Consider the following 17481-nt stretch of genomic DNA (forward strand, 5'->3'; position numbering starts at 1 on the left):
TCCCTGGTGACCAGTGTGGATGCAGCAGCACTGGAATTTCTGAAGGTTTTCATTTTGTTGATGACCAATGTGAAAGTGTTCTTACCTGTGAACTTTGGAGACTTTTGTATGGCAATTTACAAAGTAAATTTTAAGGATATTTGTAAGTGATGTGTGCTATACTCAACTTTACATGGTTTCTTTGGATTTTTGTTATTTAGAAACATGGTCTCATTATTTATATTGGCTTTCCTGGAACTCAGTTTGTAGAACAACATGACCTTGAACTCATAGAGATCCACATATTTCTGCTTCCTGAGTGCTGGGATTAAAGATGTGTACCACCATGCCAGGCTACACAGAGGTTTTATATATATTGTACTTGCTGGTTTGAGGTTGCCTGTCTCTAATAGTTTTACAAATTTCTGTCTGTCTGTCTGTCTGTCTGTCTGTCTGTCTGTCTGTCTTTTTCTTGACCAATTTGGCTTGGAAAATGTTAAAAGCTCCTGTTAAAGTATAACATTCATTCATTTGGCTTTATAAATTTTTTGTGTCTCTAAAGTATTTTTCTGTTCTTGTCATTTCTGGATTCAGATTGTATTTTCTGTTGTCTGGTAGTGAGTCTAATGAGAGCCTGACAGCAGGCAGTACCCCACCCACAACCCCATGCTTCCTTGTTTTTTACCTCATTGGACTTCTGTTATTACCTTGCTTGCAAGCAATGTTTCAAATTCCAGGCAGGTCTGGCTTTTATTCCATCAGGTTGATGGACAAGCCTTACACTTGCAGGACATGTTTATGGCGTCAGAGACTATAGCACCGTATTGTAGATTCTAGTGGAGAGTAGAATTCACTTATGTGAACGGTTTGGAAATGGGGATCCTCAAAAGGCTTTGAAAATCTTCTTATCTACTATTGGTGATTTCTGTGCTTTTTTTTCCACAGATAAGAGCTACCGTTTAATTTTATTTTCTTCATAAGTCTACAATTTTTTGTACTCTGAAGTACTCCTTATATAATCTTTTTATTTTGTTAAAATATTAGAAGTGACAAGCCTGTAGGGAAGACATCACACACCATACCTATTCATGAATTCATAAAACATACCATGAATTACTGATTACTGCATATGGCACAGTGTCTAGGTGGTTAGTCACACTGTCCAGTAGTTTGGAATTTGTGAGGTAAATTAGGGGGAGAGCGAGGAAAAAGGTCTGTGCATTTTCCCAAGTCTCATGAACACGATCAGATTAACTCGAACCAAAAATGACAGTTTTCCACAGAAAGCTTTCCCCATGAAGTGCTGTTGGTTGGTGTGTGTGTGAATTATTCTTGAGAATGATGTTACGGCTCTGTTCCTGTTTCATTTCAATCCTCCACTACAGGTTGCTTGTCAGTTGTTTTGCCAATTCATGTTCTGAAGTGTTGCTTGCATTTTCCAGCTGCCCTTAGAAGTCAGCGGAGCCTGGAGCTCATCAATATGTTTTTACATTGGGCAATAAACTGGGCATCTGGTAATTGTTGTGGGTTCTAGCATATGGAATGAGCATTAGCTTCTAGGTTTAATTTTTTTTCTTCAGTACAAAATTTGAGGAAGTTGATCAAGTATACTTAGTTTTGAACAGTTGGAATCCAGGCTGTATTTAATTACCATATCTGCCCATTGCTCTGCTATCTTTTTATGTTGCACTATATGAGATCAACGCTTAGAAAAAGCTGTGTGGTATTGATTAAGTCTGTCAGCAAGCACATGACCTATGCCAATCTTGGTGGGAGATCTGCTTGCTTGTGGAACAAGTCTCCGCACCTGCACATTCCCTGCACATTCTCTGCACAGCGTTGCCAGTTACTGCTCTGCTGGGGTCCTGTTCTGCTGCTCTGACTTTCTATGGTAACTGAGGCTAGTCTGCATTCCCAATCTTCCTGCTTTCTGCTCCCACGCCCAGTTACTCAGGCCTCCTTCTCCCCTTCCCTTTCTCCTCTTCCTCTTCTTCCTCTTCTTCTTCCTCCCCCTCCCCTCCCTCCTCCTTCTCCCTTTCTTCCTCCTCCTCCTGTAATTAGATGGTTTAGACTGGTAAGGACATTGCTGTTCTTTTCAATTTTAAACCTTGAAAAAGGAATTAAAATGAAATTATCTTTTAATGATAATGTTCAGTTCTGTGAATCCAGGAGCACTCTCTTTGTTTGCATTATCAAGACAGGGTTTCTATATGTAACAGTCCTGGCTGTCCTGGAACAAGCTTTGTAGACCAGGCTGGCCTTGAACTCAGAGATCCACCTGCCTCTGCCTCCTGAGTGCTGGGATTAAAGGCACCACGCCTGGCAAGAGGATCTCTCTTAACCTAGTGATACTAATAGCCTGTGTTAATAATTTATAAATGTCAAGATGATGTCTTGCTTAAGCCATTGGTTTATGGAAAATAACTATACCTTTGTAGATGTTATTAAACTATAGCTGACATTTAATATCATATTCTACTGATTTAATTTAGGCCTGTTTTGTTTTGTTTTGTTTTTTTAATTCTTAATTTTCTTTTTTTCGAGACAGGATTTCTGTGTTTAGCCCTGGCTGTCCTTGAACTCATAAATCTGCCTGCCTCTGCCTCCCAAGTGCTGGGATTAAAGGTGTGTGACACCACTCCCTGGCTAGGCAAGTTTTAATATAAAAATATTTTACAGCATTAACCATTTTCTACTCTTTAAAGAAACAATGTTTTTCTCCTTTTGGCACTTATCTTTTGGAATCCTTTGTCTTACAAATTAATGGTTTTTGAAGTAATAGTGTCTTTCCAAGATCTCTACAGATGGATTTAGGATGGTGTTATATTTTTGTTGGAAACTCATGATGTGTTCTGTTTGGAATAGGGACTAAAGGAACTTTTCATTGGAGACTATGTTACATGCTGAGCAGAGCTGGGGTCTGCTACCTGTGAAGACATTTTATCATCCTATAAAGCTAGTAGTCACAAACAACTTACTGCTGTCATGAGAAGGATGAGTTTGTTCTTGGATTCAAGGGTAGACATTAAAAATTCTTCCATCATGGTCTAGACTTGCTGCCTCCCTAAAGTTTTTACCACTGATTACAGATTTCAGGTTCCTTCACTCTTGCAGATCTCTGGTAAACACCTGATCTAAGGGTGCTGCCATCTTTCTTCTTATTTTGTTAAATCTGACTTATTGGTACTTATTTTAAATTATTTTGATAATTTTATTTTGACAGTAGACATGGAAAATAGAAATACAGTGGGCTTAATATTTTGGATCAGAAGCAAAGTATAAGCTCAGGCTGAATATCTTAGGACTATCCCTGTTGATACAGGCAGTCAGTTGAAGCCTTAGCTGATGCTCTAGGAGACTGTCCATCCTGGGCTTATTTGTGCAGTTTCCTTTTCTGTACTTGTAGCGATGGTAGTGCAGTTAGCATTAGTGCTACTCGTGAGGTGTGTTTCCTTGTTAACCACTTTATTTTTAAAAAGAAAATTTAATTAAAGCTCTTCACATCAGGTATTTAAGAACTGTTTTCATGAAGATTATGTCAGCTTTGCCGCATTTCACTCAGTCCTTTCTGATTCAGTTTGTACACCAGTTTTTACATCACCGATAAACACATCACCCTCTCTCACTTTGTTCTCTTGGGTTGACATTTCACTTGTGTGCGTGTATACAGATGTGCATGCATGTATACACATGTGCATGCATGTATACACATGTGCATGTCGAGGCTTGAGAACTCTCTTGAGCACATTTGACTGTGCTGCCCAGTCTTCTCCCTATACTGTGTGTACATCTATAATGCATGCCTGGGACAGGGTGGGGGGCTGGGGGGGCTGCGTGTGTGCACTTTGTGGATGGGTGCTCCTGTCACAGCACATGTGTGGAGCACAACTTTGACTTCATTCTCTCCTGCCACGTGAGGTTCCAGGCTTCAAATTCAGGTCTTCAGAGTTTTGTGGCAAGTGTTTTTGGAAGTCAATTGCCCTGGCCATTTTGTTTGTTTGTTTGAGACAGCCTACCGCCGTCTGGGATTGGTCCAGTAGGCTAGGTTAGATGGCAGAGAATCTTAGAGATCTGCTTATTTCTGCTTTCCCAGCCCTAGGATTGCCAGGTATGCTCTCTTCCCCGCAGGGCTAGAGTGAGCACGGCTGCTGCTTTACTGACGGGCCGTCTTCCCCGCTCACAATTTTGCTTTTCACTTACTTATGTGTTTACCACATTAAGTAAATCTTAACATTTTCACCCAGGTTCTCAAAATATAAGAAAGATGTTTTTGCAGCCTTGTAACACTTTTTATTTTGCAGTATGAGAATCATCCAAGCAGTTTTTCCTCTTTAATTTTTCTACTTGGCAAAAGTTTTCATTTGGGCAGCTGTTGTATTTCCCTGAGAAACAGCAGGGGGAAATGTTCTATCTGATATGTCTTTCTCTAGTGGGAACCAGCCAGGATTGGAGCTGTCTGGATTTTATTAGATGTAGCATTTGGTAACAACATTAATCTGGAATTTGTTCATAGGCACTTGTTAGGTATGAGAGTTTCTCTGTGAATAGATGGGTATATGTTTCATTGTCACAGTTTCCGAAGATCCACACTTCCCACCACCCTGCCAGTGCAGGTGCCATGGCTCCCCTCCCCCAGGCCCCTCACAGACTTACTGGCCTGCCCACAATACCCTATTTGTTTTAGGTCCTCCTCCTCCTGCTCCTCCTCCTCCTCCTGCTCCTGCTCCTCCTCCTCCTCCCGTCCCCTCCCCTTCCTCCTCCCCCTCCCCTTCCCCCTCCCCTCCCCCTCCCCCTTCCCCCTGCTGCTGCTGCTGCAGTGTTGGGGACTTTGTACATACTAAGTAATGCTGGATCAGCTGATCCAGCCCCAGTGTATTCCTTTCTACCCTGTTATTTCTCATAGTTTATTTTAATACTTTTGGTTCTGTTTGTGTGCTGAGGACTGCTAGCTAGGTTTATATGTAAGCCAAAGCTTTCTGACCTTTTCTTTCATGCCTGTGTCTTATCTGTGAGGCATCTGAAAGCCTAACATCTAATAAATTCCCCTTTTCTTTTTCTCCTTGAATGGGGTAACTGAACTCTCGTTCCTGTTGCTTGCAGGGTAACCCAGTGCTGTGTTCTTAGGTTTTCCTTTTCCTTTTTTAGTGCTCTCAGTGCAGTTGTGCTATGCAAATGGGGCTTCAGAGTTCTCCCCTGCATTCAGACCAGGGACTTGGCTCATAGGCATTTGACTTCCCTTTTCCTTGGCTTCTCATTTTCTCCTGAGTTGTGTAGCAAAAAAAGTCTTTCCTGGCCCCAGACACAGAATAGGTCACCAAAGGAGCGCTTGCTCCTAATAACCTTCAGATTCTTGGATATTTGCTTGGTTTTTCTGGTTCACCTTGAGACATCCGTGTAATTACTGTTTCAGGCAGTTCAGTTTATTTTAGAGAGCAGAGAGCATGGCACATTAGAATGTTTGTAATGCTGTTGTCCCCCCCCCCCTCATGCCCCCCCCCCAAACACACACACAGCTAGCAGGACAAGGAAGTAAGGTGGAGGTCTATGGATTCCATATGGAATAAGACAACCACAGGTGTTGAAGTTCTCAATTGTGGGCAAATTTGTTTCCCCGAGATTATGTGGTAATATCTGGAGAGGTTTTTCTTTTCTTTTTGTAATGCTGATTAGAGCTTGGGTTGTGCTAGCAGAACCTATATGGGTATAGACCATGACTGCTACTAAACCTCCAGTAATGCACAGTGCACCCCCTCCCACCTACACACACAAAGAAATATCTAGCTCCAGCTGTTGAAAGTACCAATGTAGAAAAGCCTTTGTTTAGAGTGAACTGTGATTTTTAGTTCTTGGGCTGAATAGAATAAACAGCTATAGACAGTGTACAAGACAACACAGCTCTGTATGTAATGACCAAAGGCTTCCCATTTGAAGGTGGGAAGTGGGGCTGGGGAGATACGGTACTTGCTGTATGAACCTCAGCATCTGTGTAAGAAGCCAGGTGTGGCAGAGCAACATCCATCTGTAATCCTAGATCTGAGATGCAGATGACTTTTAAAGTTTACTGCTTGCTAGCCTTGCTGAGTCAGTGAGCTCCGGGTTCAGTGAGAGGTCATGTCTCAAAAATAAGACAGAGATCAGCTAAAGAAGACACATGATGCCAATGTCTGGTCTCCATCCACATGTGTCCTGACATGGAACATGTGTATATGTACACATGTGTACACATACATTTGCATGTACACACATACAAAACCTTTGCGGTTTTACATTTTTTATTGGAAATACGTTAGGACATCTCATCCTTGAACATTTCTGCTTTAGTTTATGATGCTAAAATCATGCCTTTGTCTTCATTCTTACTTATGTGTATGGATGTTTTGTCTGTATGTGTGTTCGTACACCATGTGTATGGCTTGTGCCCGAGGAAGCCAGATGAGAGCAATTGATCCCCTTAAACTGGAGTTATAGGAAGTTAGCAGCTGCCTGTCGCGTGGGTGTTGGAAATTGAGCCTGGGTTCTTTGAAAGAGTGCTCTTAACTATGGCGCCATTTCTCTAGCCCCTATAATACATAGTTTTAAAAAATAATATATTTAAAAATATAATATATAGTTTTGAAATTTAAAATTTTATTGTATGCTAAGATTTTGCTCTTTTGGCTTTTGGTTTTTTCGAGACAGTGTTTCTCTATATAGCCCTTGCTGTCCTGGAACTCACTCTGTACACCAGGCTGTCCTCGAACTCAGAAATCTGCCTGCCTCCGCCTCCGCCTCCGCCTCCGCCTCCGCCTCCGCCTCCCAGAGTGCTGGGATTACCGGCATGCGACATCACCGCCCGGCTTTTTTTTTTTTTTTCTCTCTCTCTTTTATTCTTAGGGAAGAAATTAAGGTGCTGTATTTGATACTCCACCAGATTTAGTTCTTAATTCTCCTAAGCCTGTTTAGAAAGTGCCATTCAGTGTCTTGCCTTCCTGCATATGAAAGCAGAGGCTTTTGCCAAGGCATTCTGCTTTCTGCTACAAAGGCTGCTCTCTGCATTTGATCCCTTTGTTCCAGATGTTGACATTGGGACTGTCAATAAGCCCTGGGTTCTGAATATGAGTATATAAACTCCCAGCGGGATTGATGGTGTTCTGGTTACTGACCACACAGGCAGAGAATTGCTATCACACTTGGAGGGTCGGTTAGGTTTGGCCAGGTAGACCAACCTTACACCACGGAGAAGCTACTGGAGTCACATCAGTTTCAGACGAGAAAGTTTTCCTTCTCACCTGCTGAGTCCATGCCTCAGTGTCACTTTGCACCTTCATCAGTGCCTCCTTGCATGTGTTGAGGCCTTCTCCACAGTAGGGTGCTGTTTATGAGAATGCCTGATTTCTCACATTGTGAGTACAAGTGTCAGAGTGAGATTTCCTTTTCTGGAGTCTAAGTCATTACATTTTTTCTCAGGAATGTTGGTGCGAAAGAGAACCGGAAAAGAAAAATGATTTCCCTTTGAAAGCAAGTCACACAGCTGTAGCAGCTCACCTGTGGCTTTCTGGTGCATGTGGGGCTGCAGCTGCTTTTCTGGCACTAAGGACTTCCAATTCAGACTATTCGTTTTTATTTTTATTTTTGAGACAGGACCTCTAGTCTTTGCTCTTCTGGAGTTTGCTATATAGACTAGCTGGCCTCAAACTCAGATCTGCCTGCCTACTGCCTCCCAAGTGCAGGGATTAAAGACATGTGCCACCACACCTAACTCCTTTGTTCTGAAAAGAGAATGTTAAAGCAGTTTCTAACATTTATTTTTATTATACTTAATTATATTTATTTTTTATTTTTATATTCATTGGTGGTTTGCCTGCATGTGTGTGTGTGAATGTTTCAGATCTTGGAGTTGCAGACAGGTAGGTGTGTGTGTGTGTGTGTATGTGAGAGAGAGAGAGAGAGAGAGAGAGAGAGAGAGAGAGAGAGAGAGAGAGAGAGAGAGAATGAATCTGAGTGCAGGTAATCACATGACTTATAGGCAGTTGTAAGCAGCCTGAAGTGGGTGTTGTGACCAAACTCAGGTTCTCTGTAAGAACAGTGTACACTTTTAATTGCTGAGCCATCTTTTAGCTCCCCTCACTCCTCATTCCCCCCACCATCGTGGCTAGCCTGCAACTCATTATATAGACAAACTTAAAGAAATGTGCCCACCTCTGCCTCCCAAGTGCTAGGATTTAGAGGCAGAAGCCATCATCAAGCTTGGTCTGCCACTCATCAATTTAGGACGGAAAATAATCCTCACTGCCAGAGAACATTGCCAGTTTCCAATCTTTTTTTTTTTTAATTTTTATTTTAATAGTCTGCAACAGCATGAGGTTTTCTTTGCTTACTACATGAGCTAACCTGGAATTTCGGGGCACATAATTTAAGGCAGGATAGCTTTATTGTTAAGAGATGGACTCTGGCTAGACATGGTGGTGTGCACCTTTAATCCCAGCACTTGGGAAGCAGAGGCAGGTGGATATCTGTTCAGGGCCAGCCTGGTCTACATGTCAAGACCCTTTCTGGAGAACAAACGAACAAGCCAACAGAGGTAGGGGAGAGGAGGGATGGGAATCTGGTGATGGTCTCCGGTGGTTGGTGATTTAACCATCTGGGAGAGCAATTACATACCATGTACAAGCTCCTGTGTTTAATCTCAGCACCATAAGGGTGTTGTAGGGTGGATTATAAACCGGATGTAAGAATCATCGCCTATGATGATTTTAGTGAACTTGCTCTGCCTCTTTCTGAGCCTGCTTTTGCTGCTGTGGCATTTCTGTAATAGTGGCACCTATTGAGTTATACAAGGTTCTCGTTGTGCCATGGCATGGATTGGTGTAGTTCACACACATTTCCCTGCATGATTGCTATTTATGTCTAGTTACTCTCGGATGTATCTTGGTTCCCATGATTAATACCGTTACTCTTGGTACAGTGAAGATGAAGTGAAGTAAAACATGGAGGATGCTTAGCACATAGTGACTGCTCAGCGAGGGAATGCTGCTGTGTGAGCGAGAGCCTGCTGGGGTGCGTGTGTGTGTGCTTCCTTGCTTGGTCACCATCAAGGACATCTATTAATTGGATAGATACCCTTTGCATTATTAAAGCCCTCTCACCTACAGTGCCATTCTTGTTGCTTATAGTGTTTTATGGCTTATCAGCCAGCTCAAGTACTGCTTCAGACATTCCCAAGTAAATCTTATAATGGCCTCTTCATAGATCTCGCTTATGTAAGAGAGTGAGAAGGAAGAAATAATTATTTATCCTTCGTCTTTATATGTCAGAAGTGAATCCGGGTTGTTATTTCAAGGAACATTCAGCTTAGAGGTGAAGACGAAGTTAATAAAGTCATGCAAATAAATGCAAAATTTCAGTTTGTAAAATGCTATGAAGAAATTAAATCTCAAAATTTTGGATAGGCCAGAAGTTCCTGTTGGGCCATAAGCCAAAGGCAGGAGAGGAACCACACAACAGAAAGAAGAGTCTGCACAGAGGAGGCACAGTTAGGTCCAGTGTGGCTGTAGGGATAAGTGTAGGATGCAGCCAAGGAAAGACAAGTCTTGTAGAGTGTGCTGTACTATAGTGTGCTTTTAAAGTGTGGAGATGCTGGGGATTGAAGGTGGGATTAACATGATGTTATTAGTTCTTCAAAGGAGACCCTGGCTACAGTGTAGAATGTCGCGACCGCCCTCGCCAGCAAGGAATGTCGCAACACAGGAAGATCTTCTTCAAGCAGTTTACTCAGGATCCCTGTACTTCTTCTGACCCCAGAGAGAATCAGCCCAGCCCTTAAATACTAATAGCCAGCCAATCAGGCTTAGCCACGTGGGCATTGCTGATAGGCTGTATCCACGCGGAAGGTGCAAGACTCAACAGGCTCCACCCAAATAAGGACTTGTTAACGACAGGGAGCCCGCCAGCGGGAAGGTGGAAAGCGGAAACCCGCTCCATTTTAAGGGCGCGGGAGCAAGCAGCTCCCTACAGTAGAAGACAATGGTGGTGAGGTGTGAAGGGCCAAACTTGAAGAACCCACCAGGAAAGCCATGCGTGGAACCTTTGACAGGGTATAGTGCAGATGGATTGTGTGCTTTAGTCAAGTGCATATACCCATGCAGAGATGCATACACGTATTAAAGTAATAAGTAATAAAATAAATTATTAAAAATACATAGTTGTATAATGAATTATTTGCATCTCTGTTACACCATCCTGTGGAGGACTGTAATGTATTGATCAGCTGCATTGGATAGAAAACTGAACAGCCACTCCTCCTTCACTACCCAGAATCCTATTTTTCTAATTTCTGAGAGACTAGTTAGTGGAGGTGGGGGAAGAATCAGTGAGTAACAGAGACAGTGCAGAGTGGGTTTGGTAAACCACAGAAGCTGAGAATGTCTTTTGTGTGGTTGAACATATGAAAAATACAGGTACGTTTGCTGTGGTTGAATGAGAAACAATTAATTAGGTTTCATTGAGAGCATTTGGTGTCCCTTGGAGTCTGGCCTGAGCAACTGAGATGGTTAAAACTCAGGGACTGAAAACTCAGAAAAGGCAAGGTCTCTTGGAAAAGTGAATTTTACATGATTCAAGAACTTTTTTTTTTACACTCTTTTCCTTTTTCTTTTCCTCTTTCTCTTCTTTTCTTCTTTTCTTTTCATTTCTTTTCTTTCTTTTGTTTCTTTTTGGTTTTTTTTGAGACAGGGTTTCTCTGTGTAGCCCTGGCTGTCCTGGAACTCACTTTGTAGACCAGGCTGGAACTCACTTTGTAGACCAGGCTGGCCTTGAACTCAGAAATCTGCCTGTCTCTGCATCCCAAGTGCTGGGATCACAGGCGGTGACTCTTTTGACTCTTTTCTTAATCTTGTAATTTTAATTCTTTTTTAAATCTAAGTTTTTCATATTTTATGGAGGTCCCCCTGCCACTCCAATTATTGTATCTTCCCGTTCAATTCTATCCAGTCATCTACACTCTTTTGCAAAAGCAAGCTTTTGATATTTTTCCTTTTTAAAACACCATATCTGTCAGTTCTGACAAGAACCCATGCCTTTTCCTCTGTGAGATAATTTTTCTCCAAATGCATAGCCTCATTGCACCAGAAAGGTAGGTGTGTTTATGTACACGTGTGTGTATGCACGAGTGCATGTGTCTGATGTGTGTGTGTGTGTGTGTGTATGATTCTGATGTGTATGTATATGTATGTGTCCATGTGCATGTGTCTGTATATGAACACATGGACTCAGGTGTGTGCTCATAGGCCGGGGGAGGACATTTGATGTCCAGCCTTTATCCCCTTTAACCTTTGGTGTTGATCAGAAAACTCCTAAGAAGGAATTCGGCAACTCTTTGCTGCTGCTCGAGGGCACTGCTTTGGGAAGTGCAGTCTGTGCTCTGTGTGCCGTCCCCTCAGCATGAGGGATGAGTGCTTCTGTGATGTTGATGATCTGTCAAACAGTTCTCATTTAATTTTCTTTCTTGATGGTCTCCTTTGGTTTCATGCTAACTAAATTGAAACCTAAGTTTCTTTTAAAGAAAGATTTATTTATTTTTATTTTATGTGTGTGGATATTTTGTCTATCTAACATATATGTATTGCCTATGCATGCTATGATGAATTCCTTTATTCTTCGTCTCTGAGCTATCTCTCCAGCCACCAAACCTAAGATCTATCTTTGGCTCAGACTCTTGTCTGTCTAGATCCTTATGTGTGTGCCTGTCTCCTCACAGTGCCGAGGATGAGCCCCAGATCTCAGAGAATGGTGGCTTCATCTGCCAGTTGTTCAGGCCACATTCCTCAGCATTGTTGGTGACATCATTGTCACCGAAGTGACATCGGTTTACTTCTGTCTTAAAAACACCTAGAAAGCTGGACCTAGTGGTGCAGATCTAATCCCAGCTACCCAGGAAGTTAAGGTAGGAAGAGATTAATCTCGGGCCTGGTCATCTCAGACCCCTCTCAGAAAAAAAAGGAGAAGAGTACTTGAGCTGTTGTTTTGCGGTAGATTGCTCATACATTATATACAATGCTCTGAGTTCAGTCTCCAGAACTACAAAGATGAGCAACTAAAATTCTATAAACAGATTTGAAACCCCATAGAAATTAGACATTTCCCATTGTCTGCCATCTTGACTATTCTAGCCTTAATCAGCCCTTGTGCTTCTTCGGGTTTTCCTTTTTTGTGGGGAGGTAATTTTTTGTATTTTGTTTTTTTTGAGGGTGGTCTCTCGCTGGCAAGCATGAAAGATTGGTTGCAAACTTACAGAGTTCTGCCTGCCTCTGCTTTCCATGTGCTTAGATTAAAGATATGTGCCACCATACTTGACATGATCTTTTATCAAAAATAAATATTTTATTATTATATTTGTGTGCCTTCCACCTCAGAAGAGGGTTTTAGATTACTTAGAAGCTGGAGTTCCAGGAAGTTTTGAGACATCTAAAGTGGGTGCTGGGAATTTAATTCTGGTCCTTTGGAAGAGCAGCAAGCACTCGACTGTGGACCTCTCTCTTTGGCTGTGGCTAGTGTGATCACCATTTCTTTACTACTCACATCCTTATTGGAATGCTAGCTAGAGTCAGTTCATGCCCTTGAGTGACAGCCAACACTTCTCCAAGTTCTCTAATGTCTGTCAGGTCCAGCCTTCTCTGCCCCTACCCTGAACTCTTCAGACTTGATTTCAGCCCCTCGTAGTCTCTTGCCCCTTCAGTCTGCTTGGCCTCTTGGATATTGACCGTGTCTGGACCAGCTGATAGGTGCACTTTCCTTTCCTCAGAGTCCACCATCCTGGCCTTGTGGCTTCTTTCCTTCCTATTTCACTGTATCATTGAAGTGTCTCAGGAGGTGATCCCAGATAGAAAGTTGTCTTCATTAGCACCCTCCTGGGCCTCATTGGCTTTCCCACTCGAGATTGTTAGGGCGTATTTGTGGTCTTCCACTTCCTGTAGCACAGTTTCTCCCAGGGAGAGATTCTTGTACTTGCTGTTCCCAGACCCCAGAGTGGTAGGCGTGAGGGGCACACACTAGATGTGTTCAACAATCAATAGCATTTGGGATTCTGAGATGTGTTCTACACTGGGTTTTGTTTTTAATACAGGATATACTGCTGCCTGCTTCACCTGAGTAGTCAATTGCATACACAGTAAGTATTTGCAGCATTCCTGCTAGAGACAAACACTGCTTTAAACATTCATTTATTTATTTTTGGAGGGAGAGGCAGTTTGTGAGTGAGAGCTGTGTGAATCAGCAGCCCAGAGCCAGGCAGGAAAAAGGGGCTCCTGTGGCAATTGCCGGAGAGTCTTTGGCAGTGCAGGGTGGGGGGAGGGGAAGACCTCTGCCCAAGCTGCAGCTGCTTCACCTTTGCACTTGTTGGCAGTTTGGCCTTGTAGAAATGATTGCTCTATTGTCTATAAAGTGGCTAGGACAACTGGTCTGATCCAGTTTACTGAGCTTTTGGAAGAATCCGACGCAGGGGATGCTTTGTGAAGCTCCTGTGTATCTTATACTCTGAAGACATTTCTCGCAAGCTGGTAGTGACATCTCTCTTCAGTGCCATCTGATTCCTCTCTGGGTTCTTGTTTTTAGATGTCACATATTGTTTTATCTACAGTCATGATTTCTGTGTTACATGTAAAGGAACATTACATATTACCCCTGCTGAACTATTTGAGAAGCAAATGCTCCTAGTCATTGGATTGATTGTAGCTTTCCCACAGTTGATAATATAGGTAATTGCTGTGCATATGTATACATTAGTAATATAGGAATATATTTTTGCTCTGTGTGTGTGCACACAGGCTTTTTTTTTTATGTGTGTGGATATTTTCCCTATTTTATTCTTGGATTTTTTTTTTTTTTTTTTACTTTCGCAAAAGCATCTGTTTTCATTGTAAATAGAGCATATAATTTTATAGTGAGTAGTAAAATTTAGATTTATCTTTTTCCTCTCTTGAGTATTGAAGTAACATTGTTTTGTTTTGTTTTTCCGAGATAGGGTTTCTCTGTGTAGCCCTGACTGTCCTGGAACTCACTCTGTAGACCAGGTTGGCCTTGAATTCAGAAATCGCCTGCCTCTGCCTCCCAAGTGCTGGGATTAAAGGCATGCACCACCACTGCCTGGCACATTGTTTTTTAATTCATTATTTTTGGAGAAATTATCTTTAGACAAACAAAAAAAGATTTAGGTGTTTTGCTAGGAGATGTGTCTGTACACCATTTCTGTACCTCATTCCCTTTGGAGGCCAGAAGAGCAGGAGAGAGAGTATCAGATCACATGGGGTGAGCTACCTTGTGGGTGCTGACGATCAAACCCATGTCCTCTGGAAGAACAGCCCCAGTTACTATTTTTAAATGATTTATTTTTAAGTGTATATTTATGCATGTGGGAGTGGTGGTCCTATACATACATTATTTCAGTTGCCCAAGAGGCCATCCCTGGAGCTGAGAGTCTGGGTGGCTGTGAGCCACCTGATAGAGTGGCTGATAGAGGTGTTGAGGACCCCGTTGGGCATCTCCCAGGCCACTGGAACAATTATTGCACTGATCAGGAAAACATTGGTTTTTTGTAAACTTTAAAAGCTTTCTGCCTTACATGGCAGAATCTAAACTAAGATCTTCCTGTGGACATCAAGTAGGCCTGGGATGGTTCCACATCGGAGGAGCTCTGACTGCAGTGGGTAGCTGACAGACTTCTTCCTGTTTTAATTTTGTTTTGCTGTATTTTTTTATTTTGTGTGTAGGGTGTTTTGCTTGCATTTGTATGTCTGGCACCACATGTTTGCAGTGCTCCCAGAGGCTAGGAGAGGGCTTTGGATGCCCTTGGAACTCACCACGTGAATGCTGGTGATTGACTTCTGGTCCTCCAGAAGAGCAACTGGTGTTCTTAATCCACTGAGCCATTGTCCTTGTCTAGGCCTTTTTCCTGTATGATTGGCTTGAAGAGAGTAGGCCACAGGTTTCTTTATATATTTTCACCTAGTAATGCCTTTGGCCTACAAAGCCTTGGGCATAGCAGATGATTCAACCCTGCAAAACTTTAAAGAGTACTAGGATGGTTTTTCCCTCTTTTGAAATATGCTAAAAATTGAATTTCTACATGAAAAGCTTTCTATATGGAAAGAAGTGATCAGGTTTGTGTTACACACTTAAGCCTTCTGCATTTAGTGCTATTGCTAGGCCAGTGCTATTATTATTGCACAGTCTTTTCTTGGAGATGGTTAACGTTTTAACTTTCCTGAATTAACTCCTGAGGTTATTCGATGTGATGATAGAGAGGGCCTTTCTGGAAAGTGTGTCAGTTTTGATCTGTGGGCTTTGGAGAGGTGAGTGAGGTCATTTTATGCTTTTGGTGTGACTGGAGAAAATTCCCTCTGCATCAGAAGCATATAATTGCAAACTGCTTTATCTGTTGTTGGCTAAGTAAACAGGACCAGGCTTTTGTTTGCATTTGTTGTTTCCTATCTGGGCCTGGAAGCAGCGCCAGGGCTCTTAGTCTGATCACTGGCCTCCCTTCCCTGCAGCTGCGGGGAGGGCAGGGTCCGAGCTCTCCTCCTGGTATTTAGTCCCAAGCACCTGGCACCTAGACAGTATTTAGTAACAATTGTTTCTCAAATGAGATGAGATTTTGGGGAAGATGACAGATGATTGTGGGAAATAAATTAACAGTTATTAGGATTTCCAAAACTGACTTGTAAAACCTCTTTCTGTTGGTAGAAAAGTTTTAGGAATTATTCTGAGTTGGAGCTTAAGATTCATTCTTTTCAAGCCGGGCGGTGGTAGCGCACACCTGTAATCCCAGCACTCTGGGAGGCAGAGGCAGGAGGATTTCTGAGTTCAAGGCCACCCTGGTCTACAGAGTGAGTTCCAGGACAGCCAGGACCACATAGAGAAACCCTGTCTTGAAAAAACCAAAAAAAAAAAAAAAAAAAATATTCATTCTTTTCATTGTGGACTTTCAACATAAGGTTTGTGGTTAGTTTTGGAGAACTTCACTCAGGAGGCTATTAATAGTGGGAATTTGGAAAAGTGTGAAAACCACCCAATAAATAGTCCCTAAAACTGTAAATCAATGTTTGTTAGTCTTAAATGGAGCTTAGGAAATTCAGAGATTTAGGCAGTGCACTGAGTGAGTCCTGCAACATTTCCCACAGCTGTGCAAATTGATTGTTTTTCCACACAGAATTAATTTGTACTACAGGTTCCTTCCTTTTAAATTTACAGGGTTGAAGTTAATTTTGTACAGTTACTCATGGGTGTGGGGGTGAGTATACTTTCCTTTTTCCTTAAAAGGTCAAACCATGAGTCTATAGGAAGTTTAATGTACGCTCACCATTCAGCAGTTCTTATTTTCAAGTTAGGCAGCAAACTCCACACTGAGGTGGCGAGGCTCTGGTCTGTGTGAAATTGTATATTGCTGGCCTGGCCTTTTCACTGTGGCCTCTGAGATATTTTTATATTGGAAGCAAGAGTAGTAGTTTTTGTTTTTGTTTTTGTTTTTGTTTTTTACAAAAAACAAAAAAGAATGGCTGCTCATGCTTGCCTACAACTCCAGTTCCAGGAGACACAATGTCCTCTTCTGATCTCTGTGGGTTCCTTCATGCAGGTACACACATGCACATAAAAGCAAAATACATTAAATGAATAAGAGGTTTATGTGTCTGTTTTAGATGTGTCAGTGTTCTCCTTCATCTGCACCCCGTGCATTTGGAGACCAGAAGGGAGCATTGGATTTGTGGGGACTGGAGTTAGAGGAAGTGTTACAGTGTGGGCTGCTTTGTAGGTGCTTGGAACTAGGAACCTGGCAAAGCAGCAAGTGCTCCTAACTGGTGAGCCTTCTCTCCAGCGCTGATTTTTTTTTTTTTTAAAAGATTGAATGTTATTTTAGGAAGAAAAAGAGAGGCAACATTTAAGCATCAATGTAAAGCCAATTTCCTTTTTTTCCTCTCTCTCTCTCTCTCTCAGCATTTTTGAAACGTTGGGGTTGTTGGAGTGGTTGGATTTTCCCTGGAATTGAGTGACAAATTCAGAAGACTGAAGCCCAGGCTCACTGTCTACCTTTCACGGAGGCCTAGCCGTGAGAGGACAGAAGAAGGCACGTGGAGAATCATGACAGCTGACAAAGATAAAGACAAAGACAAAGAGAAGGACCGGGACCGGGACAGGGACAGAGAGAGAGATAAAAGAGACAAAGCAAGAGAGAGCGAGAATGCCAGGCCTCGCAGGAGCTGTACCTTGGAGGGAGGAGCCAAGAACTATGCTGAGAGCGATCACAGCGAGGACGAAGACAATGACAACAACAGCGCCACCACGGAAGAGTCCACCAAGAAGAGCAGAAAGAAGCCTCCAAAAAAAAAGTCCCGCTATGAGAGGACAGACACTGGCGAGATAACATCTTACATCACTGAGGATGACGTTGTCTACAGACCTGGAGGTAAGAGCAGCAGGTGGTGTCTGCACAGGGCTTGGGAGAGATGTGGTCTCTCCCTCACATGCAGGAGACTT

The 17481-nt window shown here is 42.4% G+C and overlaps 1 protein-coding gene across 9 annotated transcripts in view; it reads left to right on the forward strand.

The window, feature by feature from the left end:
- The window catches only part of Rere (arginine-glutamic acid dipeptide repeats), a 332839-nt gene that overhangs the window by 108648 nt on the left and 206710 nt on the right, over positions 1 to 17481 (forward strand). For all 9 annotated transcript variants that reach the window (XM_052178233.1, XM_052178237.1, XM_052178236.1 and 6 more), the window contains exon 2: positions 16942 to 17410. In XM_052178233.1, the coding sequence (XP_052034193.1) occupies positions 17086 to 17410 (325 nt within the window). In that variant the 5' untranslated portion in view covers positions 16942 to 17085. The remainder of the gene's footprint in view (positions 1 to 16941; positions 17411 to 17481) is intronic.

Source organism: Apodemus sylvaticus, chromosome 3, assembly GCF_947179515.1.
Source record: "Apodemus sylvaticus chromosome 3, mApoSyl1.1, whole genome shotgun sequence".
In the NCBI taxonomy this organism is placed as follows: Eukaryota; Metazoa; Chordata; class Mammalia; order Rodentia; family Muridae; genus Apodemus; species Apodemus sylvaticus.